At 39.4% G+C, this 26,157-nt stretch overlaps 1 protein-coding gene across 1 annotated transcript; it reads left to right on the forward strand.

Moving 5' to 3' along the window:
• Window positions 1-802: 802 nt before the first annotated feature.
• On the forward strand, window positions 803-24,960 carry tc2n (tandem C2 domains, nuclear). The gene is made up of 12 exons (XM_079691811.1): window positions 803-925; window positions 2,244-2,318; window positions 2,697-2,891; window positions 8,372-8,542; window positions 9,358-9,431; window positions 16,660-16,729; window positions 16,983-17,083; window positions 18,053-18,169; window positions 18,324-18,515; window positions 21,027-21,141; window positions 22,551-22,750; window positions 24,750-24,960. Exons 1-12 carry the CDS (start codon window positions 922-924, stop codon window positions 24,858-24,860), a joined length of 1,425 nt encoding a protein of 474 aa, XP_079547937.1. The 5' UTR covers window positions 803-921; the 3' UTR covers window positions 24,861-24,960.
• The last annotated feature ends 1,197 nt before the right edge of the window (window positions 24,961-26,157 follow it).

Here is a 26,157-nt window from a genome sequence, read left to right on the forward strand (position 1 = left end):
GGTTGCAGTAGAACAATTTGTGGTGCTATAGCCAATTTAGAAAAATATATTTGTGACCATAACATATGACAATCTTTCTGCAAAGTATGTCAAACGTAACCATTAGCCAATCAGTAACCAAGGTAACCCCCCCACCCCCCCTTATCACCTGAATCTCCTCCTAGAGCACCATTGTGTTATTTTTAACCAAATATCTCTGAGGGGCGTGGGGAGGGGCTCCTTATTTTCATCTAAAGTAACTGACAGAGAATCAGCACTTTGGAAACAGGGCTGAAACAGAGGGGATTATGGGTAATGCTGCAATGATCTGTTTGGTGTTTGGAGCCAAACACTTCAGAGACATGTTCTGTATATATCTGAGAGCTGTAATATATTGATGAAAGACAGTATAATAGGGGACCTTTTAAGTAAGGGGATTTAATGGATTAACACATTGATATTATCCTCTGATTCTGAAGCACATGTTGGCTTTGTTTTGGGATGATATCAAAATGACATTTTAAAGATTTTGTCAAATATTTTAGGGCCACTACAGTATGCTTAGAAAAAACCCAATAACTGTAACTGAGTTTAGTCAGGGTGCTAAATTAATAAATCAATAAATAATGATGATGTAGTCAGTGCTGGATATCGATTGAAGGGGAAGAGGGAAATGAAATGATACAGAGCTCACAGTAAAGTGTGGTAAACAAAGAGAAAATCAAAACAAAAAGCGCTGCTCTCATGGCTGTTCGGGGAAGGAAGTGCAAACAGAGACGCAGTCCGGGAAGGAGAGAGAAAGGGAGGAGGGAGAAAGGGAGGAGGAGGGAGGGAGAAAGGGACCTGTAACTGAAGAACATAAACCTGAGCTCACCAGCATTTCTCTCCAGCCGCTGCTCCACTGGATGTACAAACTCTCCCCTCTTTCAGACAAAACATTGCATGGGTAAGTTATTTCTTAAGTAATTCAAAGTGTGAGTTGATAAATTGCTATTTTATATACGTAGAGAAGTCAAAGGGACACATTCCTTCAGAGGCTGGCGCGGCACAAAGCACGGTTTGTTGACACTTGATTTGGGGAAATGTAATGTTTGACTCTCTTCACTTATTGTTTACCGCCGAGTGTTAGGCAAACTTTCACGTTGTGCTAGAACAGAATGAAATGTGCAACTTCTTTTGACTTTTTTAATGAGTAGAAAATCGTTGGTTTAGCCCTAAAATATTTTACAAATTAGAATTGAAATGAAGGATTTGAACGGATGTTGTCAAATGCTTGAGTTGCAGCTATGCTTTTGTAATTGTAAGGGACTATAACAATACGAATTACAAGTTTGGCCACTACACCAGATTTGTAAGATATGGAGGTATTTCAAATCACCAGTCATGGGGGTGTAATCAATGACATATTTGACATTTTACAACATTATATTCTTTGGGTAGCAAACCAAGATCGCCGGTATCGTAACACGTCATTGGATACAAAATGTATGATTTTGTGTGCTCAATGAAAATGGGGGGTAATTAATCGATTTTATATGATCAAATTATACTTTCGATTTTAAGTATCATTTAATTAATTTTGAATTCGAACACATTTGGGGAAAACCTCAGCACAATATGAGGTCACTATACCAAAGTTTGGCGATATGGAACATTAATTAAAAATGGACCAAAGAACAACATTTGTTGGGCATTTACCGAATTTAGTGGATATTTTGGAATGCTTAAAGATTTTTGGATCATACCAATACAACGGGGGTTTGTACTAAATCTAGCGAATTTTTTTGCCTTTTTTTTTAACCATTATAAATAACACAACTTTGGAGACTTGGTGTTCACAATAACGTTTGAGTGGATTATACCAACAAACAAGCAAATAAGGTGGGGTAAACCTTTGGTGGCGATATTAATTACTTAAATGTTACTATATCAAATTACAGATATTTTTTGCGCGATGTACAAATGCTTTTATTTGAACTAGATTACATTTTGGAACCACATTTTTTACAGGACTGCGCCACATTGGACGATAGTTTTACACAACAAGATGGGGATTAAAAGTGTATTCTGGTTATTTAGGCGCTCTATGACATGTTGAAGACATTGTATGGACACTATAACAAGGTTTGAGTTTATAACAAGTTGTTAAATGTTTGGGTTACTACCATAGACTGGTTAATACACCTTTGGAGTGTTATCAGCTGCTGATTAGATCCCCGGAAGGGTTTTCTGGTATCTCTGTTCACGCTGTAATCTGTTTCCAGTTGCAGCCATGGAGTGCCTCAAAGACTGCTGCAAGACCTTCATGAAGAACAAGGGGACGAAGCAGGAGACCCAAGGTGATCATAATAATATATTCATAATTTAACTTGTTTGTATAACACTTTTCATACACAGGAAGGATGCAGCACAAAGACAGTTTTTAAGTCAGAGGTTAAAGAAACATATTGGCACATAGGCAGCATGTGTACAGGACATACATCATTTAAAGAAGGTAGACAATTAAATAGAATAAATACAATACAATGATCCCAAAGGAAGTAACAGATAAGCCATTTTTATATTATATATATATATATATATTTTTTAATTCAACAATAAAACATATTTTTTTAGCGAACCATGCCAATTTTATCAACGTTAAGTCTGCGTCCTGCACATCAGACATATTTGACAACGTTTTTGTTTGTAATTGTGTGATTTCCTCTGCTTTGAAGTGATCGCTGTAAAGATGCCTCTCAAGGCTTCAGGATTGGATGTGGACGAGGGGAAAAGAGGCGTCTCAGAGGATTACCTCCTGTCCAAACTGCCCCCCAACGGCAGAGTGGTGCCGTTCGTCCTCCCCACCTTCAAGGCCTCTTACATCCAACCCCGAGGCTCCCGGTACCCCAACCTACAGTCAGGACCCCAGAGTAAGTACTCACTGAGAAAAATATCATTCGCTTTGTTGCATTAAAGCAGGGGTGCCCATTACGTCGATCGCGATCGACCGGTCGATCGCAAAGGTAGTGTGGGTAGATTGCATGGCATTGAAAAAATAAAAAAAGTAAAATAAATTTTTTTTTTAATTTTTTTTTTTAAAGTTAGCCTATCATCCATCCTTACTATGGCATTTGCCACTTGATTGACGCACAGGTAAGCCAGTCTGAGTTGTATTGTGCCATACAGGTTCATGCAGTTATGAGGGGGCCTCACCTCCTCATCTGAAGCGCAAATGCGACGCACTATTATGCGCTTATGCGGCGCAATTAGTGTAAGCGTGCAACAGTTTATCCGCCGTTTACTCCTCTAGCACCCCCCCTCGCGCTTGCGACACAGATTGGGCCAGGTAGATCTTTTGGGCTTGGTCATTTTAAAAGTAGCTCCCAAGCTGAAAAATTGTGGGCACCCCTGCATTAAAGTATGTTCATCTTCAAGGTATTTTTTGCAAGTTTTCCACTTTAAAATATCTCAAAATGAATATATTCTGTAGAGCTGTGACCCTGTTTGCAAGAGAAATGTGTTATTTCAATCAACCCTTACTTCATAAAGTATTTAAAAGACACATTTCTACAAGTCATATATACCATTATATCAGTCCTAGTTTCCATTATTATGCAAAACAGCTTAGTCTTTTAGTGAATTCGTTTTTTCTTAAAAGTAAAACATATTATACTAGGAGAAACTGAAGACTACAACTCCCATGATCCCACGCTTCTTCACGACGTTACCCACTGAGAAAAAAAACTTTTACTTTGATTGCATTCATAGATATGTTCATCTCAAAGGTGTAGCATGCAAGTTTTCCACTTTTAAAGGCCTACAAATGACTATATTCTGTACAGTTGTGAACTTATCCCAGATGTTTCCAAGAGAAATGTGTTATTGCAATGGACACTTACTTCATAAAGTACTTAAAAGCACTAATTACACATTTCAATTAATTATTAACAATCAAATAAAGTCATATATACTATTATATCAGTCATCATCAGTTGCCCTTATTATGCAAAGCAGCTTCTTTTACTTATTTAACCCTTATGTTGTGTTCGGGTCTCCCGTGACCCATTTTAAAATTATATAATAACAACGCTGTAGCTTTTTTAATCTGAACAAGGCTTCATGATTTCCTCCACAGCAGCTATATAAACACTACAAAACTGATTGTGGAACATTTTGCCAGGTCTGAAGGTCTCTCTAAAAAAAAGTGTATAATTTGTTGTTGGGTCTGGGGAGACCCAGCAGAAATGTTTTGGGTGACTCGGGTCAAATTTGGCCCAATCAAGATTCATCTCTGACTTTCGACACACCTCCCCCCACCCCCCCTTCATCAACTGAAACACTGTAACTCCCTCTGCCCCCCTCCCCCCACGAGAACTCGACCTCTCTCAAAGAATATGTACACAAACACTTGAACCTGAACACACACATGCACGTGTGTGTTTTGGGCCATGACATAATATTTTTATTATTACTTGTGAGACGCTTTTATCCAAAGCAACTCACATACTCAATACTGTTGACAATCCCCACAGGAGCTATTTGGGGTGAAGTGTCTCAGGGACACAACGACATGCTGACTGCAGTGGGGTTTGAACCTGTGACCCACTGCGCCACACGCCTCCCATTAAACAGCATTGTACGGTTATGAATGCATTATAAATTAGTTATGATGTAGTTAAAACAATATTGGATGATCGTAATTTTTTGGGTGTGTTTTGGACTGAGATAAATCATGGGTCAAAATTGACCCGCGAACACCATGAACGGTAACAGCTTTTGAACACAACACAAGGGTTAAGTGAATTTGGTTAATAATTCTTAAACTTTTACTTAAAAGTGCTATACCAGGTAAAGCTGAAGACTACAACTCCCATGATCCCACGCTTCTTCACAACGCCACTTAGCATCTTTAGTTTTCGTTTCAATTGAGAGACTCTTTCTGGTAGAACACTAGTGTGTGTTTAAGGGATTAACGCAATATCGTCACCACAAATGCACTGTGATGGGAAATACCATAGAAACCTCAGATGTATTTGTTTACATAAAGGTTGGATAGGTAAATACTAGAAGCTCATAGAGTCTGTAAAATTAAACACACAACAGGTAGCATAATACTTTATTCATAACACATGTAGTCCTTCCTAAACAAAGGGTCAGGTTAAAGTGGAGATCCTGTATACTTGAAGTGTCTTTAAGAACCATAAAAAGCACTTTATGTACAATTCATTATTATTATGATTATTGTTGTTATAGGGTCAGATGTGGAGGTTTAATTAGGAATGGCAGCCTTCATGTTCAGTGCTCTCACATGTAACAATGTCCTGATTATGTGAGGAACCTTGTTGCTATAGAGTGTGAGAATGGCACTTCATATTAAAAAGTGTACCCACCCCTGGGTTAAATAAAAGATTTAGCCTCATTAAAACCAGCTCAGCTTACTGAAGTGTGACCTGATGTTTGCTCACTTAAGTACCAGGATATCCCGTTTCTAAATGAATATCATGGTATTTTAAAGGTCCCCTATTATACTGTTTTTCATCAATATGTAACAGGTCTCAGATATATACAGAGCCTGTCTCTGATTGGCTGAAACACCAAACAGATAATTGCGGCATCCCATAATCCCCTCTGTTTCAGCCCTGTTTCCAAAGACGCAGGATTTAAAAAATGGGCAGAAAAGGGGCTGATAAAATATAGCGATCTCTTTCAGGATTTAAAAGTTCAATATGACCTTACCAAATAAGACTTCTATAGGTATTTGCAGCTAGACACTACATAGGGGAATGTATAGGAAGGGGAGACTTAGAAAAGACAAACTCGGGTATTCAGATTTTTTTTTTAAGGGTTACAAATCAGATCAAGGTCTCAAAAACATCTCAAAGTTATATAATGGACTAAATGAGTTAATTGCAAAAGACACAACATATGTAAAGGAAAAATGGGAAAAGGAAGGAAATCTTACTCTTCGAAATATGGGAAAAGCTGATGAAGCAACAATGGAGATCTACTTCCGCCCTGACCTGGAGGGAATTTGGGTGGAAAAACTTAATGAGGTTTTTGAACCTGTTAAGCCGGGGGCTATGGGCTTTTTTTCACAAAACTGTGTATCAGGGCTTCTTAACATTTAATAAACTATGAATGTGTCATACTCACTTAACGGGAAGAAACTCGATTCGAACAATTTTTACCGAAACAAAACACAAGTCTCACAAGAAGCGTCTGAATTAGCCCTGAGCGAAAAAATGCTACCGCACTTAGCACAGAACTCTAGTTATAAATACTTTATTACTTAACGGATCTGCACAAACAAGATATTAGCTAGCAAGCTGATATTCCACAGATTCTAGAGGTATTAGTATCATCACTGAGCAATCAGAACTCGCGACATGGGAAGCGAAAACAGACATCACAACACAGAGCTTTATGGAGCAAAAACGTGAGAAATGTCTTACCTTCTGCTGTTTCTGATCAAAACTTGTGTTCAATGGCATTAAAACGATAAAAACGCCGCTGAAGGTTAATCCATAGGTTAATCCAATGTGTCTGTGTCACTTTGAAATGATTACTGATAATCCATCATTCCGTTTTTATGTCAAAAAACTGAGTTTTCATATTAGCTGCTATGATAGCTACCAGAGTGTATGACAGCTTCCTGTTTTTCTGCATCAAATGATGATTTTTTTGTTTGCTAAAACTCTCTAAAAAGGTCAAATGTCACTTCTTTTGCATCAAGGGTACTTATTATATGTTGTACTTTGGATTCCTAAAGCTTTTAGTCTACCATCCCATCATTCAAGGGTGGTTTTCACTATAAGTAAAAAATAATGTTTGGACGGACACTATAATTTAATATTTTTTACTATGTTCAAATCTGAATTTACTTTAAAATAAAAATAAATCTATATTGACTCTGACTTTTCTACATCCAACTCACAGGTTTATCATTGCTTTGAGAAAAAAGATTATTAATTTATCCCTTTTAGAAGTGAAGATATAGTCATTTGTTCTGGGAATGTCATTTTCAAGCCTGAGACCTGGAAAACAGGCTCAGGGCTAACAGTAACTAAAACACCAGCACAACAGGTTTTCATAAATATAAACACTTCATGTTGGAGGTCATGTGGTGAGAAAAAGGCAAATCATTATCATGTGTTCCGGCCATACTTGTCAACCCTCCCGATTTTCGCGGGAGACTCCCGATTTCATTGCCCTCTCCCGGTTTCCTCCCGGGCAGATATTTCTCCCGCATTTCTCCCGATTTCTGACAAAATCAGATTTACACACGACTGTTTCCACTCGGACTTTAATACAGCTACACCATTGTTTGGTTTCCATGGTAACACGTCTCTTTTGTAGCGCGCGCAACTCAAAGTCTGAGAGGTTGAGGCAGATATTCACAGAAAACAGAACAAGAATCGACAACTACTCTACTCTCTGCTCACTCCTTGCCTGCCCACACATATGCTCCATCAAGGACGGTGCTACAGGCCGCAAGGCAGTGCACTTACAACTACAATAAGCATGTTAATGTTAATCTAACAGCCCCCCCCCCCCCCCCCCCCCATTTTGCATTTTGAAATGCTCCCGATTTCTGAGGTCTAAAGGTTGGCAAGTATGGTTCTGAAACTACTGAAACAAATCAAGTCCTTTATGGAAAAGATACTTAGGGTCGGGATGCCATTTAACTTTGAGACACTATACCTGGGCTTGAGACCAGACACCGTCAAGAGATATACAAGCAAATATATGTTCAATATCCTATTAATAGCAAGTAAAAAAAACCTGACTAGGAAATGGTTGACAACGGAGGCATCTACTGTGAGGTTGAGGACTGACTTGTGTTGTGAGACTTGAAAGGGACAAGTTTGAGAATTGTTGGGCTTCATTGGTTGAGGGCATATCTACAGTCAGATCGGATTTTACTTGAATTGTTATTAGACACTGTATAAACACCTGACCCCCATGTTCTAAGTTGAGGAAGTTCAGGAATATATGTACAAATCTGTGTTTTTCTTATTTTTTGGTTTTTAATTCTTTGTTTATCGTCTATTTATGTATTATTATTGTATTTCATTATTTGTATTCATTTTTTGTTCTTGTCATTATTCCCTGTCTTTAACTTGTAGTCTATTTTAATTTTGTTTACTTACTTATGAATATTACAACCACGCTATTGCAGAATTATAATTTTATTCATTTAACTGATTATTGATTATTATTCTCCTTTTGCATATGGAGAGTTGAAAGTATATGTTCTGCTGTATAGTGTCTATGACCTGTATTCCTAATAAAAATTTTAATAACAAAAAAGAAGACATGAGAAAGTGGATTTTGCATAATAGGTGACCTTTTTTAAAGAATCATTCATCAAATGGAGGTGTGTTGACCCCCGGCTGCTGTGTGTCTGCAGGTTCAGCTCGGTGCACGTATGCAGAGAGGAAGGCTGAGCTGCTGGGGTCCTCTCAGTTCACCTACAGCCCGGAGGCCAGCTTCCACCAGGGCCAGATGGCCGCGTACTTCACCCCGGGGTCGAACCGCCGGGACACTCTGAAGGACAAAGAGTCCGGCCCCCAGAGTCCAGGTAACAACCACAGCAGTCCATTTAAAACGTCATGCATGCTGCTTTTAAAGGTCCCCTATTATACTGTTTTTCATTACTTTATTATAGGTCTCAGATATATACAAACATGTCTCTGAAGTCTTTGGCTCTAAGCACCAAACAGATCATTGCAGCATTACCCATAATCCCCTCTGTTTCAGCCCTGTTTCCAAAGTGCTGATTCTCTGTCTGTTACTTTAGATGAAAATAAGGAGCCCCTCCCCACGCCCCTCTGAGAGAGATTTGGTTAAAAAGAACACAATGGTGCTCTAGGAGGAGATTCAGGTGATAAGGTGGTGGGGGGAGGGGGGGGGTTACCTTGGTTGCTGATTGGCTAATGGTTACACAAGCCAACACATCGTTATGACATCATAAAGTGGCCAAAATCTGATCAGGTTTTTATATAAATGGATCAGGACAAGAAGAGAGGGAATCACATGTTTATATAAAAGACAGTAAAAAGTGGATTTTGCATAATAGGTGACCTTTAAGATGTGACTCACAATGTTTATAAGTCAGGAAAAAAGACAACGTAAAAACAAGAAATACAATTTTTTTAAATTTAATTAGAAAAATACAATTAAAATGTATTGTGAAACTGATTTCGACATGCATTTTTTTTTTATCATTGTAGATAAACTTAGAATATACACCAATAAAACAGTTAGTCCTGATGTACAGTTTGTCTGCAGTTATAGAGAGAAACGTTCAGTATATGGTTAAGAAATTGCATTGAATAAATAACAGAGAAATCGAATGAAACGATGTTAATATTTTCTGATGTTTTGACCCTCCAGGCTGGTCTCTGAAACCGTCCGGTGAGCAGCGACTCAGCAGCTCCATGTTCGACCTGTCTAGCCCTCACATGCAGGTGAGACGTTATCTAATCTACAGTCACACCGTTTCTCACCCTCTGTCAACCAACACTCAAAATAGTTAAATACTTTCCACTGTACTTTGCAGAAAGTGGAACAGTGCAACAGTGCAAACAAGCCAGGACAGCTGGTATTTTGATTTAAGGTGGGAACGTTTGGGGGGTCATTTTATCCTCAGGGGTTGAAAAATAATCGTATATCTGCTGAGGCTTTTTTATATTAAATGTGTTTATATGTTGTGAAATTCAAAGGGCAATTGCAGTATATCAGCAATGTTGCTATAATTAGAAATATGCATAGCAGCAGATATAAATTATTTAAGTAATACTAAATTATTCTGCTAAACGGATAAAACAATTATTTATTAGCATCAACTACAGGAAATAAAACTGAACAAATAGTGTGAGCTGTGAACACACTCTTAATGTTATCCTTTCATCCTGTCAGCAGTTATGCATGTCAACACACAGGGAAGTATATGATATTGTTGTTTAAATATTTGCTTTGCTTTCCCATGTACGACATCGTAAAATATCACACATAGTGATTTATGTATGAATTAAACAAACAAGGATAAAACCTGTTATTAATAAGGTGCTGGTAGGTGCCTTTTTAGATGTAGCTCGTCTAGCTGTTTCCACCTGTTTCCAGTCTTTATCTTAAGCTAAGCTAACATGCTAGCCCAATATTAACTTGACTGATATGAAAGTGGTAATCGATCTTTTATTTCATATATATAAAAAACAAAGATTCAACATGTTAATGACTGAGTTTTTAAGGTGATAGTAGGAGGAACTTATGACCATTAGATGTAGCTAGGCTAGCTGTTGCCATCCGTTTCCAGTCTGTCTGCTAAACTAAGCTAACATGCTATTGGCTGTAGCCCAATGTTGACTTGACTGATTTGATAATGGTATCAATTATCTTTTTTGTATGCATTAAAACAAATAAGGATATATCCTAATGGCTGAGTTGTTAAAGTGATGGTACAAGGAAGTTGCTACCTTTTAGATGTTTCCACCTGTTTCCAGTCTTTATGCTAAGCTAACATGCTATTGGCCTTAGCCCAATATTGACTTGACTGATATGAGAGTGACCTTGTTCTCTTGACGGAAGCACATTTCCCAAAACCTTTACATATTATCAGATAAGCCAAAAATAAATAAACATTTTAGATTTGAAATAACTGCTCTGAGGTTAAGGGTAAAGTTGAATGAATTGATACGACTTTAAGACTCAATTTCACTACAAATAACTTTATTTTACCAGGAGAAATGCCTCACCAAGATAAGAAGGTATTTAACTATTAAACTGTGTATTTAATTAAACAATTATATCCCATTTGCACTGGTAAAATTCTAACAAAGAACCTTAAATTAATTATTTATATTTAGTTGAAACTTGAGTATTTTCTTTTTTACACCTTCCGAACTAAATTCAAATGGATATATTGTACTTTTTACTTCACTTAATTTATCTGACAACTATAGTTAGTTTAATAAAAAAAGATATTTGAATTAAAAAATTGAATATTTTTTTATTTTAAGTGTTTTTTATTTGATGCTTTGGATAGTTTTGCAGAGTAAACTTACTTCACTTTTACTTGAAGGGGACCTATCATGCAAAATGCACTTTTTGATGTCTTTTATACATAAAGATGTGTCCCCGGTGTGTCGGGGAACTCACGCAGTGTCAGAAAAATGAAACCCTCTCTCTTTTCATCCGTCTCTAAAAACGGAGCTGATCCAGATTTGCGTCCGATATGACGTAATATCTGAAATGTGGACCCACGGCCCTATCAGAAAGTTGCCATCAGAAACAATGCCCGACTGTTTTGGACGTAATATGGTCGGTGTTGACATTAGCATCGCTAACACTCAGAGCTAACCTGTACTGGAGAGCATGTGTGTGAAGAAGCAGGAAGTAAAAAGGAACTCACCTTGTGGTATAACCGGCAAGAGAGAAAGCCTTTGAGCTCCATACTGTTTCAGAAAGAATCCTTGATAATCCATGATATGGCGTTTCATCACCGCAGTATTTAGTTTAGACAGTAGCTGCCGGGTCCCGCATGAGCTCAGACCCCTACTTTTTTATTTTATCAATTTAAAAAAAAAAAAAAGCTTTATACCCAAATCAGCCCTTTTGAAACAGGAAGTGAAATAGAGGGATATGAGGCATGGCTAGAATGGGTGATCTGTTTGGTATTTTGAGCAAAACACTTCATAGACATATTTTTTTATATATCTGAGACCTATGCTGTTGCCTAAAAATAGCATGATAGGTCCACTTTAAGTAGCATTTTCAATATAGTAATTGTACTTGTAATTTTACACTGTGATATAAGTATTACTACTTAAATAAAGGATCTGAATACTGCCCTCAACATTGCACCCTAATCTTTTTTGATTACAGTTATGAATAATGGAGTTAAGCTTCTGAGTCATTCTGAAATGAATCCTTATGTGGAATAGATGATAAGGAAACTGGAGATTAAATCAGCACTTGTTCATCCCGTTTAGCGGCTGTCCCTGAATGCATCTCTGTTTTGCGATGTATGATTCAATGTCTCGGTCAAAGTACAGTTTAATCAGTAATACAGTATGAAAACAATTTTCAAGGGCGTATTTCTTTGTTCTGTTGTGGTGTTTTACGCCTGACTTCTCAACAGTTTCTTATTACTGACGACGGCTTTTTCAATCAATTTAACGCCTTGCTTGATAAACACTTAAAAAATAATAGAAGCCTTAATGCATCATGGACACCTCTCACTCTCCTATTACTCAGAGCAACGTGGAGTAGGTGCACAATTACTGTTCAACTACACTGACTGTTTAGCTTGGCAACATTATGAGCAAACAGTAGTAAGTTATGATCACATCACCTTGGTAATAGACCCAACAGTAAACAAATAAAGCCGGGCTTAGAGAATGAAAATGGGAAAAAAAATAGTACAGGTAAAGAAATAATAACCAATTTGAGATTTTAGACTGGATTAGCGTAACATTTGGTACAGACATTCATGGTCCCCAGAGGATAAATCATATAGACATTGGGATGTTTTTCGACTAGCGCAACAAGAAGCTTGACATATCTGTTTATCAGTAAAATGTCTCGACTGATCTTAGTTCAATCAATCAATCAATCAATGTTTATTTATATAGCCCAATATCACAAATGTTACATTTGTCTCAGTGGACTTCACAGTTTGTACAGAATATCAGTATGACAATACGACACCCTCTGTCCTTAGACCCTCACATCGTACAAGGAAACACTTCCAGAGAAAACCCACAGTTTAAAGGGGAACATGGGAGAAACTTCAGGGAGAGCAACAGAGGAGGGATCCCTCTCCCAGGACGGACAGACGTGCAATAGATGCCGTGTGTAAATTGAAAAGATAATACATTTGCAGGTAGTCCAAATGTTTGGAAATGCATGTGTGTATAATAGGAAGATGAATCCACGAGGATATGACTTATGATATTAAGACTTATGATCCAGGACCACAGCCACGACTCAAGATCCAGGACTCGCGATCCATGACACAGGACCGCAGGATCATCCATGACTCCGGATCCCGGCGTATATAGACACCAAAAAGAAAGACATTTGGGGAAGCTGGGTTAATCGGAACATGAGAGTACACAGGTATAGACAGAGAGAAGGAAGAAGTAAGATGTCCCCCGACAAACTAAGCCTATCAGCAAAACTAGGGGCTGAATCTAATCAGCCCTAACTATAAGCTTTATCAAAAAGGAAGGTCTTAAGCGCACTCTTAAAAACGGATAGGGTGTCTGCCGCCCGAACACAAACTGGAAGCTGATTCCACAAAAGTGGAGCTTGATCTGAAAAATCATGGTTGGATTGGCATTATAATTGGTACAGACATTCGTGGTCCCCAGAGGAATAAATCCTGAAAACTAGCCTGGCTTTCTCCTCTAGCTTTCTCCTCTAGCGCCACAATGAGGTTAACATTTGTGGCTATAAGGGAAACGTATGGACATCTGTTGGTTGGATTGTCATGAAAATGAGGCTTTTTTTATATTAAATGTGTTCATATGTTGTGAAATTGAAAGGGCAGTTGCAGTGTATCAGCAATGTTGCTATAATTAGAAATATGCATAGCAGCAGATATAAATTATTAAAGTAATACTACAGTATTGCGCTAAACGGATAAACCAATTATTTATTAGCAGCAACTACAGGAAATAAAACTGAACAAATAGTGTAAGCTGTGAAAGTACTGTTATTCTTTTACTTTGATCCTTTCATCATGTCAGCAGTTATGCATGTCAACACACAGGGAAGTATGATACTGTTGTTTAAATATTTGCTTTGCTTCCACATGTACGTGTCGACATCGTAAAATATGACAACTCACACTATAGTGATTTATGTATGAATTAAACAAACAAGAATAAAGGATAGGAGAGGCATTCATGCTCCCCAGAGGATAAATCCTATTGACTTTGGTTACCTGCTGACTTTTCTAAACACAAGTTGTTTTAAACCTGGATTGAGAGTGTACCTAAAAAGTACAGGGTACTCTCCACAACTTTTGCTAATACAAAACGCGACAAAGAACGAACATTTGATGCTGTGCCATTTTATCCATCTTTAATTAGCTTGTAAATTACTTAGGTTGAAGACTGCATTGCTGGAAAAGATAGGACTTGCTTTTACATTTCGTATTTTAAGCGAAAAAGCATGCTAAACTAAGATAGCAGACAGTACGATGCTAAACCTCATTAGCAAGCTGCATGTACTCTGTACGTCTACACTACAGGCATCAAAAAATGCTTTCAACGCTTCGCCCATTCACTTGAATGGAGTGACGTAGAAGATTTTTAATCTTCGACGAACTGCATTGTGGGGAGCATGGCATGGCTTTGCAGGCGTGAAAAAATCTTGCAGCTGGGCGTGTCTGAAGCTTGGCGATTTTTTGCGAGCAAGCAATCACATGAATCTCCCGCCCCCGACATACAAAGCAATAGCAATGTTAAAACGAAGTAAACTGGATATAAACTCTCCAAACAGGCGAAAACCTATCAGTTTCACCCACTGTCTCTGCCACCTCCCTCCATGCCTGGTTCCTCCGGTTTGTATCCCGGTAAATAGTTCCGGTCGTAAAGAACCGGGTGATTTGCTACCGTAATATCTCGTTTGGAATATGAGGAAATGAACTGCGGTCTGGCTCTCCCAGCTTGCACGCGGTTTGATTGGCTGAGCTTGCACTGGCGGGATTTGCATAAACGGAATTTGATTGGCTGATGCCAAGCATCGAGCTTCAAAAGTTGAACATTGTTCAACTTTTGATGCCGATAGATGCTCGTGATGCTTGCAAAGCCATGCCATGCTCCCCACAATGCAGTTCGGCGAAGATTCAAAATCTTCTACGTCACCCCATTCAAGTGAATGGGCGAAGCGTTGAAAGCATTTTTTGATGCCTGTAGTGTAGATGGGCCGGTACGTCTACACTACAGGCATCAAAAAATGCTTTCAACGCTTCGCCCATTCACTTGAATGGGGTGACGTAGAAGATTTTTAATCTTCGCCGAACTGCATTGTGGGGAACATGGCATTGCTTTGCAAGCATCACGAGCATCTATCGGCATCAAAAGTTGAACATCAACTTTTGATGCTCGATGCTTGGCATCAGCCAATCAAATTCCGTTTATGCAAATCCCGCCAGTGCAAGCTCAGCCAATCCAACCGCGTGCAAGCTGGGAGAGCCAGACCGCAGTTCATTTCCTCATATTCCAAACGAGATATTACGGTAGCAAATCAGCCGGTTCTTTACGACCGGAACTATTTACCGGGATACAAACCGGAGGAACCAGGCATGGAGGGAGGTGGCAGAGACAGTGGGTGAAACTGATAGTTTTTTCACCTGTTTGGAGAGTTTATATCCAGTTTACTTCGTTTTAACATTGCTATTGCTTTGTATGTCGGGGGCGGGAGATTCATGTGATTGGTTGCTCGCAAAAAATCGCCAAGCTTCAGACACGCCCAGCTTCAAGATTTTTTCATGCCTGTAGTGTAGATGGGCGAGCATCTATCGGCATCAAAAGTTGAACAAGGCTCGATGCTTGGCATCAGCCAATGAAATCCCGTTTATGAAAAAATCCCGCAAGCGCAGCCAATCAAACCGCGTTCAAGCTGGGAGAGCCAGACCGCAGTTCATTTCCTCATATTCCAAACGAGATATTACGGTAGCAAATCACCCGGTTCTTTACGACCGGAACTATTTACCGGGATACAAACCGGAGGAACCAGGCATGGAGGGAGGTGGCAGAGACAGTGGGTGAAACTGATCGTTTTTCCGCCTGTTTGGAGAGTTTATATCCAGTTTACTTCGTTTTAACATTGCTATTGCTTTGTATGTCGGGGGCGGGAGATTCATGTGATTGGTTGCTCGCAAAAAATCGCCAAGCCAGGAGAGAAGCTTTCAAATGAGAAATGGAGTCTCTGAAAAGATTCAAATGGGATACTTTAATTAAAAAAGGCGCGGTAGTGTTACAGACAGAATATTGTTCAGGCAGAAAACAGCTGTGATCTGGCTCTCATGAGCAAGAGAAGAGAGTGAATCCCTCGTCCGGTGCTGCTATATATATCCTCTGCTGGCTCCTCCCCGCCAGCCGGCTCGCCTCGTCTCTAATGTCCGTTGTTGCATTTAAACAGAGGATTGGTACTTTTCACATTCAATATATGCTTAACCCGCCTTTTCTCCTCATATTCTCTTTCATCACTTTTTATGTAACACATTCTAAACGCTGTAATCAATACTCCAAAATATACAGAAAATACTTCACGGCTGGTTTGGTTTCCGGATGTTGTCACATGCTACTCTCGTCTGTAAACAATAATGTATTCAAATAAACTGTACTGTCATTTAATATTCAGCATGGTAGTATCTCGACATCTATAGTTGTAGTGTTAAATCAGTAGGTTTCGGTTTGCACCACTCCATGTCATTTCGCTACTCAATTCACCTCTTTAGGAAATCGTATATTAGCCACATGCTAAATGCTAACCGTAGATGAAGGATTTTCAGAATAAAAACTTAACTGCTTGTGCACAAGAATTTCTGGTTTTTCAGTATAAAAGAGCGTTTAAACTGACGGTATGTTTAAGCTACATTATACCATCAAAACATTGATTTTAATTTCTAACAGTTCAAGTGTTAACTGAATCCTGACTATCTCTGTGTTTTTTCCCCCTCAGCCCTTCGACTTGTTCTCCAGCCGACTCAGCAGCACCTCTTCCACGATTGGCTCAATTGAAAGCAGCCTAGGTAACTTAAATACAGATTTGTCTCCGTCTTCAACACTTTTGAACGCCTTTCAAACCCTCTATTAAGTCTGATTATAATCGCGCTGCATTGTGCAGTCATGAAAAGGCCGACACGGTAATCATTTACAAACGATTTCACTCAGGTGCAGCTTTGAGCCTCAGAGATAAGCCTTCTTACATAAAGAGTGGGTTATTCTAGGAAGTGTTTAATAGGAGCTGAATCATTTGTTAATCATGTTGCTGTGGTGTTACAGACTCCATCACGCTGTCGGGAGATGAGCGTGAATTGGGGAAAGTGTGCGTCCGGCTGAGCTACCAGGAGGCTCTGGAGCAGGTGTGGATCACTCTGGTTCAGGTAAGGTTACCTGCAGGGAGGAGAGGGGAGCATGAGAGCAACAAAAAGCTCCTTTGTGCTCCTCTGCTGCTTTTTCTCAATGGACCCTCTGTATGTCCACAACACAGGGCTCTGTTTGCTTCTCTCAGTGCTCTATTAACTTCGGCTCAGACACTCACAAGTGGATTTTATTTGAGATGCAGAACTGTCCTCAATGATGCTGCAACACAGTGATCAGTGTACCTGTGCATGTCCATAACATGTTTTCTTCCAGACTAGTGTAAAGAAAACATCCAAATACACATTTATGAGTTTATTTGACTAACTTTGTCGGTTTATGTCTGTAGATTTCTCCTAAATTCACCAAAAGTAAGCAAAACATAATGCCTCATTTGCATATTTAAACACAACATATCAGACAACTTGTGATGTAAAAGATATTGTGTTAATGTCAGTAATAAAGTGGGGAAGTTTCATGGTGATATCTATTAGATAAATGTCCACCCTATTCACCTGTAGTGTCTTAATGCAGAGGCGTGCACTAATTCTTCATTGGACAGGGGCAAAATAATAAAAATGGGCACCTCTTACCCACCCAAGATTCGGGTTTCGGTTGTGGTTCGTTTTAGTCCTAAGGTCACATCATTACTTGAAGAATCTATTAAGACATTTTAATCGACAATGACAGGGCAATGGGTTTGCACAAATGCTTTTTTTATTTAACATTATGTTAAAAATTGAGTCTTTACGGGAGCATAAGTGAAGTATATTATACCTAAATAAAGGTTTTCCAAGAGTACTTCAAACACTTAACAGCCTATTAACTTGAGAAATATAAGAAACACACAAGACAGGATTGATATATCAAACCATTTTTTTTGTTTATATACATGTCCTTGTTACTATGTAGTTTGCTTAAGAGCAGTGTAAGCGATAAATGGATTTGACCTGCCTCGATTAAAACGTCCTTTTTTTCTCTTTCCTTATCAGAGTTCAGACCTCTACACTTTTCCAGATGGAGGGGAACAACCAAAGATTGGATTTAAAGGCATCATCACCATCCCCAAACCAATACAGTTCAAGAGCACCATCAAGGAGTATCAACAGGTAACGATGAGATTATTATATACGAATGGAGTGGAAGCCCAGCTTTAAAGGTGACTTTTTCCATGCAGCGATGTTATTCTTGGTTCATTTTTTGCAGATTGTTCCTGTGTAATTTAGAGTTTTTACTTCACTCTTCCTCTCTTTCGCTCTGCAGGATGTTTCCTTCATGGAGACCTTTGTGTTTGCGCTGCGTCTCCAGCAGTTGCGCTGCAGTGCTTTAGTTTTGCGGCTGCAGACACACAACCCAAAGAAACGTACGGTGGCCGAGTGTGTTCTCTCCCTGAGGCAGCTCGACTCCCAGGAGACCGAGCACTGGCTGGAGCTCAACCTCAAGTCCAAATCCTCCGTGAGTCCCATGTTTTATTAACGTATTTTGTATAAATGTGCAGACAAGATGATGGGTGAACACTTATATAATTAATGCCATTTAATAAATAGCAGTAACGGCGTCTCGTCATTACTGGCACTAATGTCGATTTTTGCTCTTTTTCCATCACTGGTTTTGCAAATAGTAACACAGTTTGAGAACATTTGCAAGGAACTACATGAATATTATCTCAACACAGAAGCAACACTCCGAAGATTACATCAGTGTAATCATTAATGGGGTTTAATAATACAAAAAATATTATCAACCTTTCACCTACGCTGTGCGAAAGAAAAAAGGTTCCGTGATTATCGCCCTAGTTCGAGACGCTACCCGACGAATTTGGAGTCGTTCGGATAAAGTCCCTAGGAGGAGATAGTTAAATTACGGAGGACGAAAAACGTTGCTGTCTTTTTTATATCATTTCCATGTGTTTTTCTTTAAAGAGGCTCAATTATGCTTTTCATGTTGAGATATTGACCAAATTGAGTCAGCTTAAAGAGTCCGCTGATTATAATCTAACCGGCTGTCCAGGTGTTGTTCGCAACAGGAAAGAACCTGAAGTCTGGGAATATCCTGAACTTTTATTATTTATTCTCCACCGTTTCCTCTGTGGGCTGCTGTCTTTTATCGCTCCTTTGTATGTGCACAGTAAATAAGAGCAGAGCACCATGCTTATAAAACGGTCCCCATGCATTGTAACAAAATATGTTCTGTACCAGGAAGACCTTACGTTGTTTCATAATTACAGGAAAATAAATTTGATTTATTATCGAGGACATTTGGGGAGAAATTGAAAGTAGGCCAAACCATTTTAACAACCAGGTTCTGTTTGGTTAATAAATGGATGCATGTCTGGCTAGTGAAAGTCAAATATGAACTGTTTCTGCTCTAAGCTGTCAGACAGTGTATCATCGTTAAATTCAGTGAGTGATCTGCTGGACACAAAAGCCACAAATTCTCCAAATTACCGTCACAATAGAAATAGGTAAATATCAAACCTAGACCGCAAGTTGAAGGAAACCAATTCTTTGTTCTGATGTTGAGAAATACATACGATCCGGTTGGAGCGCTGTATTTAAAGGTTACAAATTAAGCACCTCAACTGACTGCTGGTTTGATGTAAACACCTCAAAAATGGTTCATGCAGTCTGTACATTCGTCTGGCACTTAAATTACATTTTTTTATGCCCATAATGAAAGGTCAATGTTGTAGTTTTAAAGCACATGTGTCAAACTCAAGGCCCGGGGGCCAAATCAGGCCCTTGGTGGATTTAATTTCGGCCCGCAGGATAATTTCTAATCCCTATTAGATCTGGCCCTCCGGTATATTGCACGCACACCTTCAATCCATCCTGAGGGTCTCCTCAGTTCAGAGCCTGAGCCCAAACATTGATGACCTTGCACCCAAGATGAGATGCCAAGTATCTGCTTGAATTAGCATCACAGAGCAGCAAACTGAGTTTACATGGATGTTTCCTTCTGCACTTTGTCTCTCACGACAACAGGGCATGTTAGGTTTCTCTTTGAGGGAAATAGTTTTGTTGAAGCTGTTGTTGGCCTGTGGGAAAATGTAATCATAAGAAATGACTCTGGAGAAGCTGCAGATAGAGCCATAAGAAATGAATGCAACTGATTATTTAATGTTTAATGTTGTTTTTATAGGCAATCATTGAAGCTTTGTTAGTTCCAGGTTTAATACGTGCAATAAGTTCATTTCAATAAGTTCTGCAATAAACATTGAACCAGTCCGGCCCTCCACTAGTACCTATTTTTTAATTTTGGCCCACTGTGTCTTTGAGTTTGACATCCCTGCTTTAAAGCCACAAACTCTACAACTGACACAGCTGTCCTGAAGGCCTGTATATGCTAAGCTGCTAGCGATTTATTTAGTGAGTCAACATGAAGAAATACATGCTATATACATGCTATCACTACCGATGTGCCAACGGTAAATACATATTTTTTTGAGTTTTCTTGTTGATGCTTGGGGTCTAAAAGAAGATCCAAAACATTTTTTATTACACTTATTGTATAAGTAACAAGCATTCATTAAAAACATTTTTACAACAAAGAACCCCTTAAGGCAGCGGTTCCCTACTTTTTTCAACTCGGGCCCACTTAGGAATCAAAAACATGTTTGCGGCCCACATTCAACCATGAACAATACGGAGGCTAAATAATGTTCTGATTGGTCGATTCAGAACATGTGACACGTTGTTAATCCAGTAGAACAGACCGCTGTCAAGGACTCTAATGACCTTTGTTAAGGAGGATCGAGAAAGAGAAAAGAAAGGAGGTTCAAATTAAAAAAAAACTTAATAATGACAATGTTTCCACACAAATCATAATGTTTTGCAAATTATTTGGCCTTTTTTTTTTGGTACATCGATTATGAGAGAACAGGAAACTGTTATGTCAATTTCCATCCAAAACACACTTTTTTTAAAAGCCTAATTCTTAAGATTTAACTCATTATTTATTTTTCAGGTGTGCCACTCTGAGCTGCATCTCACCACCTGCTTTCAGCCCGTCAACGGACGCATCCAACTCCAAGTCCTCGCCGCGCAAAATCTCCCAGCATCCTCCTCTCCTCTAACCCAAGGTATTGTCATTTTATGAGTTTCATGTTTACCTACAAGGAAATACAAAAACAGTGGCTCGTGACCAGTGATGGCAAAAGTACACACATCCTTTACTCAAGTAGAAGTACAGATACTCGTGTTTAAAAATACTCTAGTAAAAGTAGAAGTACTGACTAAACTTCTTTACTCAAGTCAAAGTAAAGAGGCTTTGAAATGTGCTTCAGTAAAAAGTACCCATAACTAGCAGCTGTTTTAAAGAGTACCTGACCTCCCTTTATATTAATAGAACAATAATGTCATTGTTAGCTAATGAATGTTTCCATGCTGAACAACGGCAACATGACAACGTTTTCATTGGTCCCTCTTATTTAGAGAAGAACAGGAAGTGATGGATACACGGATCGTGTTCAAATCAATAGGCACGCAATGACTCTAAATAATAATGATCACGCCACCAAACACACATTCACACTAAAGGAACCAGCCTGTTTGGAAAATGAGAGAAGTAGAAAGTACAGGTATTTGTGTTCAACATGTAAGAAGTAGAAAGTACAGGTATTTGTGTTCAACATGTAAGAAGTAGAAAGTACAGGTATTTGTGCTCAAAATCTAAGAAGTAGAAAGTACAGGTATTTGGGTTCAACATGTAAGAAGTAGAAAGTACAGGTATTTGGGTTCAACATGTAAGAAGTAGAAACTTAAGTACAGGTATTTGTGTTCAACATGTAAGAAGTAGAAAGTACAGGTATTTGGGTTCAACATGTAAGAAGTAGAAAGTACAGGTATTTGTGTTCAACATGTAAGAAGTAGAAAGTACAGGTATTTGTGTTCAAAATGCAAGAAGTAGAAAGTACAGGTATTTGGGTTCAACATGTAAGAAGTAGAAAGTACAGGTATTTGGGTTCAACATGTAAGAAGTAGAAAGTACAGGTATTTGGGTTCAACATGTAAGAAGTAGAAAGTACAGGTATTTGTGTTCAACATGTAAGAAGTAGAAAGTACAGGTATTTGGGTTCAACATGTAAGAAGTAGAAAGTACAGGTATTTGAGTTCAACATGTAAGAAGTAGAAAGTACAGGTATTTGTGTTCAACATGTGAGAAGTAGAAAGTACAGGTATTTGTGTTCAACATGTAAGAAGTAGAAAGTACAGGTATTTGGGTTCAACATGTAAGAAGTAGAAAGTACAGGTATTTGTGTTCAACATATAAGAAGTAGAAAGTACAGGTATTTGGGTTCAACATGTAAGAAGTAGAAAGTACAGGTTTTTGGGTTAAAAATGTAAGAAGTAAAAGTAAAAAGTCGGTAGAAAAATAAGTAGTGGAGTAAAGTACTGATAGCAGAAACATGTACTTATAACGAAGTATTTGTACTCCACTACTCCCCACCTCTGCCTGTGACTAACCATATTGTTGTTTCTACGTCTGAAGTGTTCTTCGTCAAAGTGGAGATGCACCAGTTGGGTCGGCTGGTCATGAAGAAGAAGACTCGCGTCCTGAAGGCGTCGGGGGGGCAGTGTCAGTGGAAGGAGACGTTTCACTTCATGTTGGCGGCGTTGGACCAGGCCTGCTCTCTGACGGTCAAACTGTACAGCCGGAGCTCGGTGCGGAGGAAACAGTGTCTCGGACAGGTAAGACATAAAGACTCCTTTGAAAGAATCACAACATTAACTGGTCTTTATTTTCACAAATCAGGAATCCTTTACTGGTCCTCCCACAGTGGGGAGATTTACATTATAACAGCAAAGGGGACAGCCTCAAACCAAGCCCCCAGGAAGTGCTCCGGACTCTGAGGAAAATATTAGTAGTGTCCAAATGGCGGTACTACAATTTCCGTATCAGTCCGTGACGTCACTGGGCCCAGAAATACTTTTCCCCATTGACTAACATTGGGAAAGAGACGTCTGTAAATCGGTGGATATTTTTTTTTAAACTAAATTAACTACCCAGTATGAACTATCTTATAGCCCTTATTAGAATCATTAGGTCCTTAAAGTTGTAACGTGCACTAAAAGCCGAATCTAGATTTATTTCCTCTCTCCATTCATTCTAGTGAGCCGAGAGTGGGATCTCGGGGGGCGGGGCTTAAGGGGCGCATGCTCTGGGAGCGCACTTACGGGTTCTTCTGCTCCGACAGCCAGGCATGAAGGGTAGTCTGTGATGTTTCGCTCTCTCAAAAGTTGTGCCATTTTGCCTTCATGCGCCAATGAGCAGCTCTCATAGGAAAGAACGAGACTCCGCCTCCCACGCTGTATCCAGTTCTTATTATACATCCATGCCTTAAAGGTGGGGTAGGTACGTTTGAGAAACCAGCTCGAGATACACTTTTTGTTATATTCCATGGAATGCTCTTAACATCCCGATAGCAATGAATATCTGAAGTGCTTTGACAAAAAATCCATAAACAAATGTCATCTGTGGAAGCCGTGGCGCTGTAAAAAGTACGACCAATCATCTGAGCCGGCCCGGCTAAAATAACTGGATGGCCTACCTGCCTGTCAGCCTTCCATCTGTGCACAAACTTATCTCGTGCCCTCATTGGTCATGTGCGCGTTCGTGTGTGTTGGAGGAGGGGTTCTGTAAGGAAGCGGCAGATTTTTTCCGGTTGTGTATTTTCAAATTCTAGCGCACTCGAGCCGGTTTCTCAAACTTACCTACACCACCTTTAATGTTTACTTCCGGGACATAGTGACATCACTATTGAGCACTCGCACTTCTTTGGCTAATGCTACGACAAATATGAAACCATAATAGTTCCCCTTTAAGAATAAAAAAGTCTAATAACATGCATGGTAACAAATATAAGTAGCAGCATTATAAAAGTTAGGAAACATATACAAGAGGTAGAGAAGTAATAACAAGTATTACATAAAGTGTATACTGCACAGTGTTTTACAGTTATCAGTAAAAGTGCTTACACTACATTGCATTTAATTTAGCTCGTGCGTTTATACAAACAGACTTGCAAAGAGTGCTATAAACCATGAAGAAACTAACTCAAAGTAGTGTAATGAAATTAGTTTTTAATAAGGCAAATCATCAGTGAACCTGGATTAAGCACACTGGTACACTTGGTATGATTTCAAGCAATCTTCAGGCACATCCATGAGGACTATGGAGCATGCAGACTTGTATTTTCCCAGGAGCTCGGTAAAATGAATGGAGCAGGAAAAGCAACTATAAGTTTGGCTTTTAGCACATTTTATCACTTTTAGGAACTCATGTTTGAATAAGCGTATGTCCTGGGTAGTTGGTTTACCTCGCTGACTTACAGACGATTCTTTCAGTCAATAGGAAAAGGTATTTTGTCCCCATGGCTTATCGTGAATGACATGTATTTCCACGATTTGACCGCTACGAAAAATGTGCTTCCTGGGGGCTCGGCTACTTCCCACTACAAGTAATAACTCTTTGTGGGGATAAATAGTGTCCCCCGGACCTTAATTTAGACCCTGGACTCTGCTTTAGAAATGCAACATTCTTGTTCCTGAGGAAACGTTTTGTGGTCAAAAAATACATTTGAGATAATGGTCATTCCACAACAAGTTAAGCTAGAGAAAACCCCTATGATGTATGATTGAATGCATCAAGCTAAGGAGATATGATATCCTTTCCCAATGTTCCCTGCAGGTTCAGGCTGGGTTTGACAGTCCTGTCCCCGAGGCGGTGGAGCAGTGGAAAGACACGATGGCTAACCCAGAGAAAGTGGTGTCTGCATGGCACACACTGAGCGCTGCCTAAACATCTCCTACATCATCTCCTAACATCTCCCAACATCATCTCCTAACATCTCCCAACATCTCCCAACATCTCCCAACATCTCCCAACATCTCCCAACATCTCCCAACATCTCCCAACATCTCCCAACATCTCCCAACATCTCCCAACATCTCCCAACATCTCCTCCACCATCTCCTCCACCATCTCCCAACATCTCCCAACATCTCCCAACATCTCCCAAACATCTCCCAACATCTCCCAACATCTCCCAACATCTCCCAACATCTCCCAACATCTCCTCCACCATCTCCCAACATCTCCTCCACCATCTCCCAACATCTCCTCCACCATCTCCCAACATCTCCTCCACCATCTCCCGACATCTCCCGACATCTCCCAACATCTCCCAACATCTCCCAACATCTCCTCCCAACATCTCCTCCCAACATCTCCTCCCAACATCTCCCAACATCTCCTCCACCATCTCCTCCACCATCTCCCAACATCTCCCAACATCTCCCAAACATCTCCCAACATCTCCCAACATCTCCCAACATCTCCCAACATCTCCCAACATCTCCCAACATCTCCTCCACCATCTCCCGACATCTCCCGACATCTCCCAACATCTCCCAACATCTCCCAACATCTCCCAACATCTCCCAACATCTCCTCCCAACATCTCCTCCCAACATCTCCTCCCAACATCTCCTCCGACATCGGCTTCACAAAGAAGTGATGCTGACCTGAAGATGAGCAAACTGTAAATACCGAACGTGCTCTGAGCCCGGATGGAAATAAGGGCTTTGAACAAAGTGTAAATGCTGGAAATTTAGAAAAATGTACTTATTTTCTTCTTTTAAAAAACAGTAGAGCGTTCGCCTTAATGATAACAATCCAAATGCATAGCAACGAGCTGTAGATATAATGCTGTATTTTCTAAATCGCCTTTTTAGAGGTGTTTTTAGTTTGATAGAAAGTTTACAAGAAGAGAAAGTAACGACAAATTAAAGCCAAAATACGAGAATTACTGTATGAATATAATTAAATTGTTCCCTTAGTTCCCTAGAAGAGGGGCTCAAAGACTTTCCCTTCCCCTCATTTTACTAAAAAGGATGTGACTGTAAAACACAGCTGTATGAAACCGACGCTTTTGATAAAAGCAATTAAAATGTTTGTATGTATTTAATGTATTAATGTAGAGAATAAAAGTACAGTTGGTGTTATTTGGAAATACGAAGTTAGTTTGTGTTTATTGACAGAGGTATATGGTTTATTGTGGAGGTAACATTTCGGGAAAAATCGCTCGCACTTTTGC

This window comes from Notothenia rossii, assembly GCF_949606895.1.
Source record: "Notothenia rossii genome assembly, chromosome: 7".
NCBI classification, from domain to species: Eukaryota; Metazoa; Chordata; class Actinopteri; order Perciformes; family Nototheniidae; genus Notothenia; species Notothenia rossii.